This window comes from Hydra vulgaris, chromosome 10 (assembly GCF_038396675.1).
Source record: "Hydra vulgaris chromosome 10, alternate assembly HydraT2T_AEP".
NCBI lineage: Eukaryota > Metazoa > Cnidaria > Hydrozoa > Anthoathecata > Hydridae > Hydra > Hydra vulgaris.
The window spans coordinates 13,347,908-13,367,500 of record NC_088929.1 but is presented as its reverse complement, the minus strand read 5'-3'; the positions used below and the strand labels follow the sequence as shown (position 1 = coordinate 13,367,500).

Genomic DNA, 19,593 nt, shown 5'->3' with positions numbered 1-19,593 from the left:
ACGAGTGTTTAATAAAAGTTGGAAATATGTACAACTTTTGATATAAAAAAACATTGTTAACTCTTTTGACTCTTCTAATTATTATGGTCCAAACAGCATTTCAACAACAACCCAATCTACTGAAAACACTTAAGCAAAAATACAAGGAATTGATAAATCTTTGAAAATTCCATTAAAAGCTCTTATTAGGCTATCCTGTCTCCAAAATAAGGCTATAAGTAAATATTTTAATTTTAATGTGCTGTACTTAACTTCTTAAATATTAAAAATGTCACTATATTGAACTCTTTAACTGCCAATTTGTCCGGAAAAACCAACACAAAAACCTACTTTTAACATTCATTTACTTCTTTGCTAAAAGGGCAAACATTTGTTATCATCTTCGGTCCATAAGTAGTTTAAAACTGTAACTGCCCTCATAATTATGTGCATAAATCTATAAAATATCAAAGCAATAAAACTTGGAACAACCTTCCTTATGAACTAAAAAACTCTCAATTCATTCTCAAGATTTAAAAGCAATTTATTTCATTACTTATTAAAATAATATAACTAATACTTCTTAATTTTATGCTGTCATTATCATTGCTTATTATTATTGCAATTAGTTTTATAATTTTTAACTACTATTTCAACTACTTTTTATTATTAACAGAAAAATTTTTAACATGAAGATATAGTATTACTTATTAGATATGAAGATATGAAGAATGAATGAATTACTGTTAACTTTATTCGTATTATAATTTTAAATAATACTTTATGATTATCAACATTGTTATTATTATTCTTATTATTGTTGTTGTTATTATTTCTATATTGATTATTATCATATTTAATATTTTTGTTGTATTACGAGGTATATACATTATATTAATACTAGTACTTTGTGAAAGACCTTGATTTTATGACTTTATTTCAGAACATATTTAATTTTATTTGATAAAGAAATATGATTATTATTATATATAGATTAAAGCCACGACGGTAAATCTTTGATTGCTGACATTTTAGATCTACTGGAAAGATATGATATTGATATAACCAATTGTCAGGAATGCAAAATATTGAAACTCTACTTTCAAAAACATAAAGCATTTACGACATTAAATTTTACTATGTGGAACACAAAGTGCTGTTACATTGTAATAAAAAAAAATGTATTATGTTGTTTAAAATGTTTTTGATTTGTAGAACTAACAACAAACAGATTTAGTAATCATGTATACAATTATCAATGCTCACATAATATCATATATAAAACCACTTATCCAACTTTTTTTGTTTCGGGATAATAAAAAATATGTTTAAATAATAATTATATTTAAAAAATTACTGCTACCTAGATTTTAGACAGTCTGTATGTTATGTTCTATCTTATTTATATCTATTTTGTATACCATGCTTATAATTTTGAATAGTTGGATTTTTCGCTTTTTCTTCGTAGCTTCATAACTCAAATATCTTACTAATTTAACAAGTTTGATGTCTGGAAACTTGACTTGCTCAACTACTTTACAGTCATTTTATAGATATGGAGACCATACTGGTACAGAAAGCACTAGAAAAGGACGAATAAAAGTCACATAAAGTGATTTAAGTAACTGACAGTCATTTTTCAAAACTGACATTATCAAAAAAAAAATTCCCATGATCTACTTGTGTTATTTGTTGCAATAATCAAGATTTTTAGAAAACATTGCCTTTTGATTTTGGTAATTTTATGTCGTCTAAGATATTTTATAAAATTAAGACATCAAAGATTTTTTTGTTGCTAAAACTATAGTGCATTTAAACACATTTGTCAACATTAAAACCATAGTGCATTTAAACACATTTGTCAGCATTAAAACTATAGTGCATTTAAACACATTATTCAAAATTAAGTTTTAAAAGCCAATTTCTGTCCATTTGAATGATACATTTAAATCTCTCTGTAGACATAGGATATTGCTCTGAAAATGGAAAAAAATTTTAAAAATTGGATAAAATTTTAGTTTTAACAACAAACAATTTGTAATTATTCATTAATGAGTTTGCTAGATCTTTTATCTACAAAATAAAGATCAAGGGCTTGATAAAAAAAACCTTATGGCACACTACCTTACTTTAACAAGTCTTGTGGCCACCACCACTAAAATCTTCTACTTGCTGGTGAACAATCCTTTGTCTTTTCATTTAGAAAAGTTTCCATCCATTTTAGAGCAATATAATGAAAACCATTTGTTTTTAGTTTTGCAGAGTTTTAAGTGAGGAACACTATTAAATCTTTAACTAAGTCTAACATTTCTGTAATGACACCACTGTTTTTGCAATAAGAAAGTCAAGAAATTCTAGCAAAAATGTTGCACAAGATTTGCTGTTTCCAAAGCTACTGCTGCTGGATTTTAAATAATTCATTTTTATTAAGATATTTCTAAAGTTTTTCTATTATAATGGATTAAAATATTTTGCAAGGAACTAAAGTTAATAAAACAGAATGGTAATTGCCTACCAGTGAGAAAAAGGCAATAAAAATGTGGTTATGGCATAAAAAATAATTATCAAAAATCTTGATAAAACTCTTTATTTTTATTTAATGTTAAAAAACATCATTTTTTTTCTGCAGTAAAATCTAAAATAATAGATGATTTATAAAATAATTTTTTTATAACTTTTATTTTTTAACTTTCTTTCAATAATATTAGGACTTAATAAAAAATATTAAAGAAAATATTAGGAACCTATTTAATATCTTATGGTCTAGTGCAACCTTTTTTAAATCTAATGTTATTTTATCATGTATATGTATATATGTATTAGGGGTAAGACAGGGTAAAATTCTTCCCAGCATATATCTGCAAATTTTATCCAATACTTTCCCTTGTTCTAATTATTGTTTTTTTATTTTGCTGTTTTACAATATAGGCAGTTTTTGAATGGTAAACTTTAAAACAGCATATAGTCCTGGTTTTCTAATGCAAGTTTGACAATAGTTAACCCTTTTTATTGTATCACCCTGATAGTGTGGCAGAACACAGGGCTGTTGTGTTTTTATTTCACTGCAGATTAGGCAGTCTTTGGCATAATTACTCGGAAATTGCTTTAAAAATATAGTTTTTGGTTGATGCTTTAATTATTATTTAATGACAAAAAAACATTATTAATTAAACGCTTCAAACAAAAGTTGAGAGCTTTCACCTTTGTTTTTAAGTATTACGATGTGTTTTAACTAACTAATCAATGAGGCTTTGATGGTAGATCATGTGGTAACATTGCTTTTATTAATCAAGTCAAAAATTTCCGACTTAGAAATCTTGAAGTTTGTGTAATAACAATAGCACGTTTTCGGGGAAAACAAACCAAACATTATTATTAACATTGTTCCAAATACTATTGTTACTGATATTACATAATAACCATGTGATTTTCCAACTTGATTCGTGCGATGCATTGCAACAAGTCAAATCGGAAAATCACGTGGCAATTAAAGAAAAATATGAAATCCACATTAGTTTTGGTGTTTTATTCATTATTTGGCCGTTCTAAAAAAAGCTAAACTCAGTTTTTAGTCTATAAGACTGATAATTACATATATGCAGTTGTTTTATTATATACATTAAAAAAAGATATTATAGAGTTTTTTTCAATTTAGTTTTTTTTTTAATCACTTTATAGGGAAAAAAGGAGCAAGATGACGAATGGGGCAAGATGGATTTTCACATAAAAAGTCAACAATGAAACTTAAAGTTGGGTGAAAGCATTTACATTTTGTATTTTAGATGGCCAATTTTTTAATATTTAGATGGCCAATTTTTTAATATTTATATTATACGCATAAGTTTATCTTTAGCGCTTAAAAAAAAACCTCGGTTTTAGTTATTAAAAATGGATAGTGTCCCTTGGGTGTAACTTTTTTAAGAATATTTTTTCGACGCGTGTTTGTTTTGTGTAACTTTACTTAGAGTAGTTGGTAGTTTTTAAAATTTTATAAAAATGGAAGCAGAAATTTAAAATTAGTCATTATGCCCCGGTTACGTCATCAGATGACAAATTTATGAACTTTTTACTTTAACTTTTATTTCAACTATTTGCAAACTGAAAACTCATGCAGACAATGAATCATTATGATAACGTAAGCATACTGACAAACTATTACAGCTTCATGACTGATAGTTTTAAAATAATTCAGGGCTTTCAAAACGGTCGCTATCTTGCCCGTCTTCCCCTATTTTTTTTTTTTTTAAAAGAACTTTATTACCCTCGACATCAAAAAAGTTAAAAAAAATTTTTACAGCCTAATTATTTAAGCTAAGTTTTCTCGCCTGACTTTCAGAATTTTGCGCGAAAAGGTTAGACGATATATTGTCTAGTTATACAGCAAACCTTGGCTACTGCTAGAAACCAGATGCCAAAATGTTTCTGGAAAGATAACTTATTTACTAATCATATAGAATTGGGCTCAACTCTTAGCATTAAAAACTTATTAGAGCTTATAGCACAATGGTGAGGGGGGGGGATGTGTATTCCAACCTTTTTGTTGATTTTATTGCGGAAGTGCATTTTAACCAGGAAGTTCACGCCTCCTTCCTTACCGTGACGCGAAAATATGTCCAGAACTCATTTCGAACCTGGATCTCCTGCTTATTAAGCAAGCGCTCTAACCACTGCGCCACGGCCGCACAAGTTTTTGTATAAATGGCTGGAGCTGGCGTTGAACCTAGGACCTCTAGGTTCTGAGCCAGAACTCAAACCACTGCCCACGGCTTGCATCTGATTTAGATGTGACATTGGCACAACATCTTTCTAACAACAAGCTATTTGGGTTCCAATAAGTAAACCTGTTGAGCATAGTTTGTCTGCCATAGACGAGTTTATAATTACTAAAGTTTTTTTCAAATCAATAGATGTTTCATTGGCGCTTAAAAGCGTACTTAAAAAATCTACTACTACGTCAGGGTAAAAAATCTACTAAATCTACTACTAAAAAATCTACTACTATTACGTACTAGGGGCGCTTAAAAGCGTACTTAAAAAATCTAGGTCTAAATTTGCTCATTGCAGTGTGGCTGAAGAAATAAAGATAAATTTGAGTTGAATTAACGAATCAGTAAAAAATTATTTTTACATTGAAAAATTACGAGTATATAAATATCGGCGTTCCTAAAAAATTACAACTACTAGACACTTGCATATTTTTGACCAAAAGAAATAACATTTGAAAACTCTAAAAAAAAAATTTATTTTAGATTTTAAAATTTTTTTAAAATTAAAATATGGCTGATGTTCTTGATTATAGTGAAATTAATCGAATTGATCAGATGGTGTATCGGAAAAGAGAAGCGCGTTGATAAAAAATAAAAATTTCTGAACTTTCTTAACTATTTATTCATAAAATAATTCGAGGGTTTTAAGTTTATAATACTTTCAACGCAAACGGAATGAGAAAAGCGTATTGATTTTAAAATACTTAATATTTACACTGAACAAAAGCGAGAACAAAAAAAAAAATCAGCAGTCATGCTGAAAATTTATTTGTTGATTTAAGGAGAAGTAGTCTAAATCAAGTGTTCCAAGACTATAATTTTTCATTGAGCGTACTGATGATTTTTCCGAATAGCGTTGCTTGTGTAGAAATTCTTTTTTTAATTTAAAACTAGAGAGCATTGATAAAGTAAGCTTGTAGTAAAACCACTATATATATAAAAAAAATCAATGAGACAAAAGTTAGAAACTTAACATTGATTTTAAACACTCTTAAAATTCAATGTTTCTTTTTAAAAAAAAATCAAGTTTTAAAAGAGATAAAGAAAAAGAAATAGTTAAACCGCGTACGTAAGTGTCTTTAACACCACCCTCTCCTCCTTGAAAAAATTTATACGTTTTTAGGTAAGTTCCCTTCCCCCATATTTGCGACTGTACTTTACGGAAGACCCCTTAGTAAAAATATACTCTGAAACAAGTTGTTTCAAAGCACGCTCGAACGCCTCTTAATGATACCAATAGTAAGTATTGAAAACTTTTGAAAGATAAAGTACTTTTAAATTTTATTCAGGAGTTAGTAAAACTGAACTCTAACATCAGACTTAAATTGTAAATAGGCATACTGTGTATGGTAACGTCTTCGCAATCTGTTAAAGATTTGCAAGGAAAGTTTAATATTTGTGTCATACTTTTTGAAATGAAAACTTATTTGAAGCATACTTGTGATCAAGAATATATATAAGTATTGATATATATTATATAAGTATTGATATATATAAGTATTGATATATAGATATATATATATATATATATATATATATATATATATATATATATATATATATATATATATATATATATATATATATATATATATATATATATATATATATATATATATATATATATATATATATATATATATATATATATATATATATATATATATATATATTTATATATTTATATATATATATATATATATATATATATATATATATATTTTCAATTTTTATTTTAGGTGCCCCAAGAAGTCCTAACGGTCTTGTCACAGAGCACCGCGGAAGTGCATTTAACCAGGAAGTTCACGCCTCCTTCCTTACCGTGACGCGAAAAATATATATATATATATATGCAGAGGCGCTTCTACGAATAAAATGAGGGGAAGGGGGGGAGTGAATCCTGAAAAAAGTACCAACTGGCTCCTTAGAAAAAGAAAAAAAAGAGCCTCAAAACGAAAAGTTAACCGACTGAATTTTGTCAAATACCTGACTAGCCGACTAAATTCATAAAAAAACCGACTTTAACTTGAAAATAAAATCGCCGATATATATATATATATATATATATATATATATATATATATATATATATATATATATATATATATATATATATATATATATAGGGGAGAGTGGGGTATTGGCGAACACCTAAGCGGGAATGCAAATTAAAGACACCAGTTATACAAAATTGATCATATTTATTGCTTATCAATTAGTTTAACTACTCAGTCACAAACCCTCAAAAGGGATTTTTAAAAATCTTATTATAAAATAAAAATTTATGCCAGAAATAAAACCATTGGTGTTCGGAATTACCCTGCCTACGTGGGGTAATTCCGAACACATTGGGGGGCAATCACAAGCACTGTTGTGTAATAGCGAATAAAAAGCTAATTGAAATAACTAAGTCTAAAAACTATATTATGCAACAAAAACAAAAAAAAGGAGTGACTTTATTTCCATAGAAGCTACAACAGAGTGTTACTCAAGAAAAAAGTTGCATAAAATTATCAGAAAAATTTAAAATCAAATTATAGTGAACAACATCCGCAGCTTCATTACACTACTGCACGTCTGGAACTGAGCATAGGATCCCTTCTCAGCAGGTAAAAAAAAATTTTCGAATTTATTTTTTTACAATGCTGTTTTGACCATGTTCGGAGTTACCCCGCGTTCGCCATTACCCCACTCTCCCCTATATATATATATGTATATATATATATATATATATATATATATATATATATATATATATATATATATATATATATATATATGTATATATATATATATATATATATATAGATATATATACATATACAGTAGGCAAAAAAATAAATGGCACAAATTTTTTTTTTGAAAATTCGTATAAAATGATTAAAAAATAGTTAATTTTTGTGTTTAAGGGAAAAAACTATCAATTATTTGAAAATAGCATTGTATTTAGAAATTGTCAAGTTTAAGTTCATATGATGTAGAAAAATAAATTGTACTTATATTCATCAAATATTTTCTTGCAAAAAAAATAATGGCACAAATAAGAAAAATTTCCAAAATTAGACACAAAATTACTTTTCATTATTTAGTAAAGCCACCCTTTGCCAGAAGATTTGGTTTTTTCTTGAGTTATTTTCTCCCATGCTTCAACTATGGCTGCTTTTAGATCATTTTATCTTCTGTAAGCTCGATCTCTAAATTTCTGGTCTAGAATTCACAAATGCTTAATCGGATTAAGGTCAAGGGAATGGGCAGGCCATTCCATCACATTAATATCATTCTTTCAAAAGTATTCCTTTATTTGTATGAAACAATACCTAGGTCAAATAAAATATTATATAAGACCTATACGTTAAAATATTTTTTTGGTGATATGTTATGATTTATGCTAATTTAATTCACTGAAAGTTTAACAGATTTTTCATAAATATTACTTTAGAAAGTATTTAAAAAATGCCAAGATGTTATAATAAAAAAATAAAACCCAAGTACAATGCTGATAGTTTGGAAAGAGGGATTATGTTAGTATGCGAGAAAAAAAAATACTATTTATCATGCTGCTAAAGAATATTCTGTTCCTAAAGAAACATTAAGACGAAGAATAAAACAACAAGATTAATGCAAAGAAATGTGAAGGTTGAAAAAATGTGCTGAGTGATAATGATGAAACTATGATTGTAGCTGCAGCGCAGTATTGTCAAAGATATGGTCTTCCATTAGATTCTCTTGACATTTATAATTTAGTTTGTCAATTTTGCATAATTTAGTTGGTCAATTTATTCCTTTTAAAAATGGAATTCCTGGAAAAGATTGGATAATTTCTTTTAAGAAGCGTCATGTTGATAAACTTCGATTACGCAAACCTGAAATACTTACATTTTCAAGAGCTAAAAGTTTAACACATGAAGTTGTAGATAAATTTTTTACTACTTAATCTGATGTGATTCATAATAATAACATTGTACCAAGTAGTATATACAATCTTGACGAGACTGGGCTTTCCACAAATCACTTAATGAAGAGAGTATTTGTACATCCAAAAAGCAAAGATGCTTTTAAACTGGCTGGTTCTTCTGGTAAATCTATGTACTCTGTGCTGTTATGGAAGATATCTTCCACCATTTGTTGTTTTTAAGGGAGAAGGCTATCTGTATTTTAAATGGGTAGAAAATGGACCACCAGGATGTGCTTTTGGGGCAACAGCAAGTTGATGGATGCAAGACTTTCTATTTGAAAACTGTTATTTTACTTGAATTTTATAATTTTCATTTTTTTATTATAACTTTTTTTTTCTTTCCCTTTTTTTATTAATGTATTTAAATTGAATAGTCTTTGTTGCTCTTGAAGACGTACAAATGATTCAATAGAAGTAAATACATTCTTTGTTTAAGTTTGTCGAGCATTTCATATCATTTGTTGACCAAGATCAAAAACCAATACTCCTGCTTTATGACGGTCATGGCAGTCATTTAACATATGATACTATAAAAGCTAAGAAAAGATTGAAAGAAGAATAACAGGTATTGACTTTCTCAATCAATCACCTGAACGTTATAGCCCTAAATCTCTAAGAATACAAACACCAAGATCAGCTATACGAGAAGCATTAAGGTCAATCATATGTCCTAATGTATCTGCAGAAACAGCAGCAATAATTGAACAACAAAAACAAAAAGGAAGAGAGTACAAGCAAAATGTGGAGAACTTCTTACAAATGAGTAAGTCAAATGACGGTTACTTGAGGAACAAAAAGTCAGAGAGGAAAAAAACCAAGTTAAAAAAAAATGTACAAAAAACACTATTACCTTTACTGAAGTATCAAAGAAATACCCAAAAAGTTCTAAGAAGTGCCTAAAATAGCACGAATGTTACCATAAAAGTGCAATGATCAAAATAATAATTATTTTTTATAAAACACTTTATTAAAATATGATTTCTGTTTTAAATCACCATTTTTTTACTTTTATTTGACCGAGTTTTTAATTTTTATTGTTGTGCTGTGTATGTATGCACTTTCTTTTTCAATAAAAATAACTTAAAACTACTTTTTTAAATAAAACCTTGTATATATACTATAAAAAGGTGCGTATATATAGAATGTATGTCAGATTTTTCATAAGCAGCAGTATTTTAAACCAAAACTACCAATATTTTATATAGACCCACATTGTGGGTCCATAATGTGGGTCTGCATAAAATGATATATATATATATATATATATATATATATATATATATATATATATATATATATATATATATATATATATATATATATATATATATATATATATATATATAATGTTTAGAGTTGTTGAATATTTTTTAAGTTCTAAATATAAACAAACGTTGTAATAATAGACGTATAAAACACCAAGAACTTCATTATAAGAATAATACAAATGAGTATTAAATTTTGTAAAAAAAAAAGAGAATAAGAAAAAAGGGAGAAAAGAAAAATATTTCATAATAGCAGATAAACGCTGAAAAGAATTTCTTCTTAGTTGACATATTGATAGGTAAACTTAAATCCGACCTTTACGAAACCGTTTTCTTCGATCAAATTCCGTGCAACACTTTTTCAGTATTTTTAAGAGTGACATGGTATGAACATGTTTGGCTATGCAATTTTTTTAGAAATTTGTATCAACATAGACTTTTTTTGAAAAAAAATCTAATAACAATTCAAAAAATTGCAAACCAATTTTATAAAAAATTAACTTACCAGTGACGGATTTTTTGGCAAAAGGAGGGGGGGGGGGGATATTGTAATTTAAATCACTTTTTTGTCTCCTAAAAGAAAAGTCCTCTATTTCTAAGATATTTTAGGACTTCAGATTCTGGTGAAGGAGGGGGGGAGGGATATAAGGTTATGCATCTCCCTATACCCCTCTCCTTCCTCCTAGAATCCGTCACTGTAGCATACATCCCAATCCAAAAATATATATAAAAACCTTGTTGCGGAGATAAAGAGAACATATTTTTGTTATGTGATTATGTCCATGTAATACAGTGTGTTTGTATCAGTTAGTTAACTGAAGATAATGGTCTATTTTACCTAGGTGACCTAATTTTTGAGTTTTATAATAATAAACATTTGCAAAATGTTTATTTTAAGTGATTTAAAAAATTTTTTAAATATTTTATGAATCAAAATCTGGCAAAGCCTTAAAGTTTAGCACGTTAAATGAAACTTTTATTTCACCATAATGATTTGAACGTTTTACGAGTTTGCTGTGGTACTATTACTATTGGCACCATCTTTATTTTTATATTTGTGAAGTTTATATCTTTATAAAATTTGCGATGTAAAAAATGTATAATTATAGCTATTTTTTAATTGAACGTAACCAGCGAGGCATAAAATTGAAACAAATGAATTGGCTTGTACTTTTACGTTACAAAATATGTAACATAAAAGCTAGGATTTATTTATTAAAAAATGAGTGTCGTGCACTTATCAGATCACAATCAAATCAAAACCTACTATTCTTAAGATATTTAGAATAAATCGTTAAAAGAATACAAAAAATCATGCCCTAATTGTGTTTATCAGCTCACAAAAAATACCTATGAATGTATAAATGTATTTCTCACGTAGGTAGTGGGCTTCTTATTGTGGTATCTTTTAAGGAGTAAAAATGACTGCGTCTTCTTAGAGCGGTTTACAGCCAACTCATGAAATAGTTGTTAGCATTTTTCGGAAGAATATTAGTGGCTCCTATTTTATTACTACTTAATTAGTCATAGAAAAAGTTTTCAAGAAAGTATATATATATATATATATATATATATATATATATATATATATATATATATATATATATATATATATATATATATATATATATATATATATATATATATGTATATATATATATATATATATATATATATATATATATATATATATATATATATACTTACAATAAACAATATAAATATAACTAATGTATAAATAATAAACAATATAAATATAACTGATATATAAATAATAAACAATATAAATAAAACAGTATAAATAAAAAATATATATATAATGAAAAATATATATATACATGTTTTTTATTATAATTTTTTTATTTATACAGTTTTATCTATATTGTTTATTATTTGTTAAGCAATTGCTCTTATTTTTATAACAATGAACTGAAAGAATTATTTGAACGAGATCACTTAAATGTGATACATTTTAACGTAAGAAGCTTAAAAATGAATTTTGAAACTTTTAGACACAGTATCGAGAAAACTTTAGATATTTTTAACATTATATGCGTAACTGAAACTTGGTGTAGCTCTGATGAGGCAAAATCTAACTCAAACGTCCATCTTCCTGGTTTTAATCTTGTACCTCTAGCACGCAAAACTAAAAAACGAGGAGGTGGAGTACTTTATTATGTAAGCGAAGGGATGCGGTTTATACATAGACATTGAGCATTTCTGAAGCCGACAAAGATTGATAATTTAGACAAAAAAACTAAAAATATAATTGTTAGTTGCTGTTTTTGCCCACCATCTGGTGAAATAAATAGTTTTAAGTCATATTTAATAATCAATATCATAAAAAAAACTACACTACACAATCGGTAACATAAATTTAAATACATTTTAATATCACGTAAATTGCAAAGCTAATTGGTTTTACAATCATTTATTTGGAAACGGCCGTTAATAAATAAACCAACAAGCGTAACTTCAAATTCAGTTTTTTTAATAGACAACATTATAAACACGGACAAGGTTATATCCTTCAAAAATTCTTCAAAAAGTGTTTAATTATAAGCGATGTTTCAGACCATTTTTCGAGTTTTTTTTCAATATATATTGATATTGAGTTGGTACTGATACAAAATCAAGTTTTCTTTAAACGATGTTTCAGTCAAGCAAATGTAAAGTCGTTTAATGAACAACTATCTTTAATAAACTGGAAAAATATAAATTTTTCATCTGAAGCAAATTTAGTTTATAACTCGTTCTTTAAAACATTTTTTGAAGTTTATAGCGCAAACTTTCCTCAATACGAAGTAAGTCTTAAAAAAAAGTTTTAGGTCACTATGGGTCACCAAAGAAAATCGTCCAAAGTTAAACAAAAATTGTATATTAAGTATTTAAAGTTAAAAAGTGATAAAAATAAAGCGATTTAAAAAAATGAAGTGAAGCATTTAGAAAGCCAAAGAAAAAACTTTAAAAAAAGTACAACACAGAGAGAACTTTAAACATAACTCTAAGATTTTAAATGAAATTACTGGCAATTATTAGATTAAAACATGCAACTTACCAAAAGTTATTAAAAACGATGATGATTTTTTATATAATCCTAAAGAGATAACAGATAAATTAAATAACTATTTTGTAATTGTTGGTCCAAACTTAGCACAAAATATTCCAATTATAACTAACACAACAATTATTTTACACTTCCCGTAATTTCTGAACAAAATAACTTTGAAGTTTCCATTAAATAGTTTGAATGCGCTTATAAAATGCTAAGAACCAATAAAGTGAGAGTTGAAACAAATGGTAACATTATAATTGAATCTTATGAGATCATAAAAACTATACTTTTCCAGGTCTTTAGTTGTTCAATTAAACATGGAATATTTCCTGACCAACTAAAGATCGCTAAGGTTACGCCAATATTTAAAGGGGGAATAGTCAAATATAACTAAACATTGCCCAATTTCTGTACTCTCTAGTTTTTCAAAGGATTTTGAAAGGATTTTTACAACAAAATGTATGATCATCTTTCTATAAATAAATTAATAAATACCAGTCAATATGGATTTAAAAAAAATAATCCCACTGAACACGCAATATTTCATCTGACTAGAAGTATTACGGATTCGTTTGAGAAATCATTATACAGTCTTGGAGTTTTAATTGACCTATTAAAAGTCTTTGATACAATCATTAGACCATTAGATTCTTATACAAAAAACTTAAAAACTATGGAATCAGCGGGAATTTTCTAAAATTACTAAAAATCTATTTAAGTCAAATAAACTATCAATAAACATAGAAAAAACTGAATGGACTCTATTTCATTTAAAATCCGGAAAAAAATATTTTACCAAGTGCTATGCCTCAAATATACATTGACAATATTCAAATAAAGTAATCAAAAGTTATACATTTTCTTGCTGTTTTCATTGATGAAAATCTCAGATGGAAAAATCATACTGAAACTTATTGCAACAAAGTTTTCCAAGAATATTGGAGTATTGTATAATTCAAGAAGTTTTCTGAATAGACATGCAACTTTAACTAAACAGACTAGACTTTATTACTCGCTTATTCAATGCCATGTAAACTATGCAAATATTCCATGGGTCAGTGCTAAAAAAAACAGTTAGATCCTCTTTATCGGCAACAGAAGCATCTAGCACGTCTAATAAACTTCAAAGATCGTTATACTCATACCAGACCTCTTTTATTGGAAATGAATGCTCTTAATGTATATCAACTAAATATTTTTAATGTTCTTTGCTTTATGTACAAATGTAAAATAAACTTAACGCCTATATCCTTTTAAAATTTATATGCAATAAAACCCTAAAACAAATAAACATTATTCGCATACAAACTTTGGATGACCTCTTAGATCATATCGGAGCTTTTTTGTGCAACCAAATAGTTTTAAAAATTTTGGTTTTTCTCAAAGTTAAACTTTTTTTTATTTCAAAATAAAACTGAAAAATTTTTTTTGTTAATTGCTAATACATCCGAGTTCTTTTGAGCCCGATCTTTATTGTGATCCGTATTGTGTGATTCATTAACGTGATATTTGAAATATTTGGTTATTTATATAATATTTGTATAAAAATATTTTGCATTTAAAATATTTGGAGTTTTTAAATATTATTGTCTAACGGTTTTATTTTGTTAGCGGCATTGTTGACTGTTTGTTAATGTTTTCTTTAAATAACTGGTTATACTTTTATTATATTGTTAAACGATTCTCAGTGACAGGATCTTATGACCCTCTTCGAGTTTCCGTTTTCTTAAATTTTATGTACAACGGAATTTTACCAGAATAAATAGTAGTACCAACAAATACAAAAACAAAACAAAAAAAAGCATACAAGATTTAAAGTATATGGTTTAAGCATTGTTCTCACTTTTATGCATCACAGGTTACGCTCAATGATAAAATGGCTATATTTATCTGATACTCAACTTAATTGTATATAAAATATAGCGCCTACATCGATAACTTGAATAAAAAAGGTCTTGAAATTCCCAATAATATTATTGTTCAGTAATGCAAATTTTGCTTGATTTAATTTGAACACCCAGTGGAAAATAGGCAAGCAACTAGCTAATTCGTAACGATAAAGATAACGATTTGGCTTTAAAGTTTGCTAGCCTAAAAAACTAGCCTATTAAAAAGTTTTATACATTTATCTTATTTTTTATTCATATTAGTGCTATATATTATAATATTATTATTACTATAATATTATTACTACTATAAATTTATAATGAAATAATAATAGTATAGTATATGCAATAGCCAATCCCATAATTTTTTTTCGAAAACCAATTTTTATGTGGAGTGGCTAGTGAGTGGCGTAGAGGTCATATTTATATGTAAAATTTATTTATTTATTATATTTTCTTGATAGAAGTATTCGCACCGATTGTTCGAAGTTAAGCTTTTTATGATTTTTGACTAAATTTAGAGCAATTTCCAAGCATTGGCGCGGTTAGACTCTGATGTCAAACTCAGTTAATATCAGTTAATTTGTTCATCGATATTTTCTCAATGTGTTCTTGTACAAAAAAAAACACTGCGCTTATTAATTAAGTGCCTATCTTTCACTGATTACGATAAATTAACACTTTTACTATTGTAAAGTGATTTTTTGTTGATCTTTGAGCTTTTTTCCAGTCATACGACAAACTTTATAATTTTTACCATATTTTGTTATTTAAAAATACTGCTACTTGGATCAAACAAATCCAAATTTAAAATGGTTTCCTTAAAAGATTGGGTAAAGGACTTTCAATCGTTTTTTGTAAACTAAACAAGATCAAAACGTATCAATATCATTCAAATATAAACTTAATCAATTTTTCTGCGGTTTTTTTATTAGACGTAATGGTCGCATCACAGAGTACCGCAGAAGAGCATTTAACTTGGAGGTTTACACTTGCTTCATGTCGAAAAAAAGCCTAGTGTAGGATCGAACCACAGAACAGTGAAGGATCCAGTATTTTTTGGTGTTTGAGATAGCTAACAGACATGGCGTAGACTCCAAACATTTGTATGTTTATACTTATGTCAAATAATGATACTTTGCAAAATATTGCGATGATTGGAGGCTGGGAACAAAAGAAGCCCTAAAATTTCATCTCCCCTGCCTTAAACGTGAGATTAACAAGTTAGTAAAATAATTTTTTTGCTATTCTTAATTAAGTTTATATTCATTGATAAATTTTAAGTTTTATAGTATTATCTCTCAGTGTTTACAAATTATGACCATATAAAGTTTAAACCCCCCTCATTTTGAGGGGGTTTTAAATTTTATATGATCATAAATTTTGAATGCTTAGAGATTGTAGAAAAGTATTTAAAATTTATCGATGAATATAAATTTAGTTAAGAAGAGCAAAAAAATATTTCATCAACTTGTTGCTCTCACGTTTGTGGCAAGGGGGATAAAATTTTAGGGCTTTTTTATTGCCAACTTCCAATCATTGGAATTTTTTAAAAAGCATAATTATTTGACTTTAGTATAAACACGCAAATGTTTTGGTTTTGCTCCATGTTATCTCAAACAATAAAAAATGCTAGATTCGTCACTGCCACAGATCTCTTGTTTCTGAAGCAAACTTGCAATAGAATACAGCGTTTAAACGCTGTAAATGTGCAATAAATATTTATATACAAATAAGTTTTAGCCTACGACAATTATCTCAAGAAAATATGTAAAAAAAATAATTTTTAGATGTACTTTTAATTCTGAACCTTAAAAGATGCCTACGCCAGCACCAAACACCTCTATGGTTTTACTATGATTTGAATTTCACCAATTCAGCAGGCTCAATATACATCTGCCAATAATCTTGTTGATCTTAAAAGTGTAAATTAAAAAAATGCAATGTAGATAAAATAAGGTTTAAAACGACATTGCTAAAAACTTATTACATTTAATTTTGACAAGATAAAATCAAAGTGCAATTTCTATTAATTTTATTTTTATTATATTTATCCTGATTTTAAGAAAAGTCTGTCATTGGAAAAAAAATTGGTTTAGAGTTTCTTTGTATTTTCATCTAGTTTTAAACCATTTTGCAAACCATTGTTTTTAAGCAATTTGTTACTTTATGACATAAATTGTTCTTAAATAATAAGACTAAAATATCAAAACTTTAGAAATTAAGTTTTACTTGAAAAATTGCAGAATCAGAATAGTCGCAGGTCAAAAACCGCGATGCCCTGCAGAGAGAAATGTAGCCAGCCATTCTATTGATCACTTTGAGTATTTTATTACTCAGAATAAAAACCTGCCTGATTTTAGAGCAATGCAACTTGAATTTCATGAAATTCAAGGCATGTGAAACAGATCCATATTTGTTAATTTTCACTTGACGGTCTGATTTTTTTCCGTAAGTTAACACTAATCTCAAATGTCAAAAGTCTAAATATAAATAATTTTAAAATTAGAAACTTAAACATTTTCATTTTGTAAAAATTTTAAAGTAGTTTTATCTTCATCTTACTATTTTTTACCTTTCTAATATTATGATATAAATATTTTATTCTACAGCTTATTTAGGGCTACAGCTATACGAAGCTCTCCGACATGATAGCAGGAAGTTAATAAGAATAATGGTCGGCCTTTTTGAATGGCCAGGACTTGAAGTGGGTGAACTGTATGAGATCAAACAAATCTAACAAATTTCTAATTGCTGTGTATTGGGCCTCAACGCTATCGTGTTTGAAAACCACGTTTTTTTAATTTCATAACGAATTTGTGCTTTTTTAAAATACCACCAGATTTCAAAAATAATAGCAATAAAAATGCGCACAATCGGCATAGAAAAAACCTTTCATTATTTGTAATGACGTTATTATACAGTTAATAATTTGTAAATTTCTATTCGCGCTGATTGTTTGAAAATGCCCTTAAAAACTCAAAAAAATGTAAAAATGTTAAACTTTAAAGGAATGGCGCGAATATAAATAGTCATTCAAAATAAAAAAAATTTCATTAGAAATTACCTTGGGAATATTTTATGACACTCCACGTATTAAAATTTGTTCATGAGGGTCAAAATGGGATGGGCTAATATGCAACACAGACATTAACTTTCAAGAACTTTTTTTTGTCTTAACAATCGGTTTATTAAAATCTAAAAGATTATAAACCTATTTTTTTAAAATCTCCTAGTATTTAAATTTGCGGTAAAAACTAATGTCTCTTTTTTGATGAAAAAAATAAGATTAAAAATCAGTTAATACAAAGCACTTTATGCCACACCTACTAAGGAATTTGAAGGAAAGTATCTACTGTTTTTAAACAAAGAATTAAAGGGAAGAAAAAATCAAAATTGGGGAAAATTTGTATATAAGGCAAATGTTTACAAAATCATGAATTGATCCAAATTGGGTTTAACAAGCAATAGCATGATGCTCAAAATAACGTCGGTAGAAAATGGCAAAAGAACTTTAATTTTCTAATACAAAAAATAAATAAATAAATAAAAAAAAAACAGAAGAAAATACAAAAAATCTTCGATCGGCTTAAGTAAACATGTAGAAATATTATTCATTTTCTGATCAGCTTAAGGAAATAAGTAGAAACATTTGGCTATTGAGAGTCTTACTCGCTCAGAAAACACGTAATTTTTGCAGACTGTTGAAGGAAACATATTTCCTGCGACATTCAGCAAAGATATCAGCATACCATTAAAATAAGTTGGCCATTGAAAAAACTTATACTAGATGACTAGCTTACGTATTATCCAACTTCAAAGTTGTGTATATGTTATTTATAGCGAACGAAAACCAAGTCAAGTAACAAACTTTGATATAAAAAATAAATATAAAAACTTACATTAAGAAAAAATACAACAAGACATATTCCAATTGGCAATGAGGCAGCGCCATTAACGTAGAAAATTCTTTTTAACATAAGTATAATTTTCATTTTTAATTCAATTGACTAAAATTAAAGAAATTAAACAAAAAAAAATTGTTTTAATAGCTATTGAGGAGTAGAACTAAGGAAATAAATTACTGGTAAACAAATAATTTAAATTTATGAAGTTTTTAAAAACCTTTATTAAAAAAGTTTATTAAAATTATGAAGTTTTATCTCGTCTCTATCAATAAACAAACAAGTTGAAGAAAAAAATTAACTCGTCTCAATGAATGAGCATCGAACATAATTATTATTATCGAATTAGTTCTTGCATCAAAGTTGTAAAATTTTAAACTATTTCACTTAATCTCATTGTTTCATTAAATACGGTAAATTTTTCTACTCGCTTAACAAGATTAAAAATATATAAACAAAAAACGTTAATCCGTAAATAAAATAATTAATATTTAATTATTAATAATATTTATTTAAAAACAATTATGTTAGCAATTTTATATTGATAAATTTACAATATAAAGTTTAAAAGGTGTGGTAAAAACTTATTTCTGCTTTATTTTTTTTGTTTTTTTTGTTTCTATTTTCTTGTTAAGAAAGTTAAACTAAACTGTTTTAATAAAATTTAAAGATATTAATTTTACACGACGTTTTTTTTTTGCCTTAAAAATTCCCAAAGCTTTTTTTGAAGAAATACAAAATTTGGTCCAAAACGTCCGCAATTTTTAAGTTTTTACGAAAAG

At 27.0% G+C, this 19,593-nt stretch overlaps 1 protein-coding gene across 2 annotated transcripts in view; it reads right to left on the bottom strand.

The window, feature by feature from the left end:
• Nucleotides 1-18,916, bottom strand: part of LOC105845772 (uncharacterized) — a 104,479-nt gene extending 85,563 nt beyond the window's left edge. The window contains exon 1 of one of the 2 annotated variants that reach the window (XM_065807292.1): nt 18,809-18,916. In XM_065807292.1, the coding sequence (XP_065663364.1) occupies nt 18,809-18,901 (93 nt within the window). In that variant the 5' untranslated portion in view covers nt 18,902-18,916. Of the gene's footprint in view, nt 1-3,180; nt 3,418-18,808 lie in introns of those variants that run through there. The other variant, XM_065807293.1, reaches the window with a different exon arrangement.
• Nucleotides 18,917-19,593: the final 677 nt, after the last annotated feature.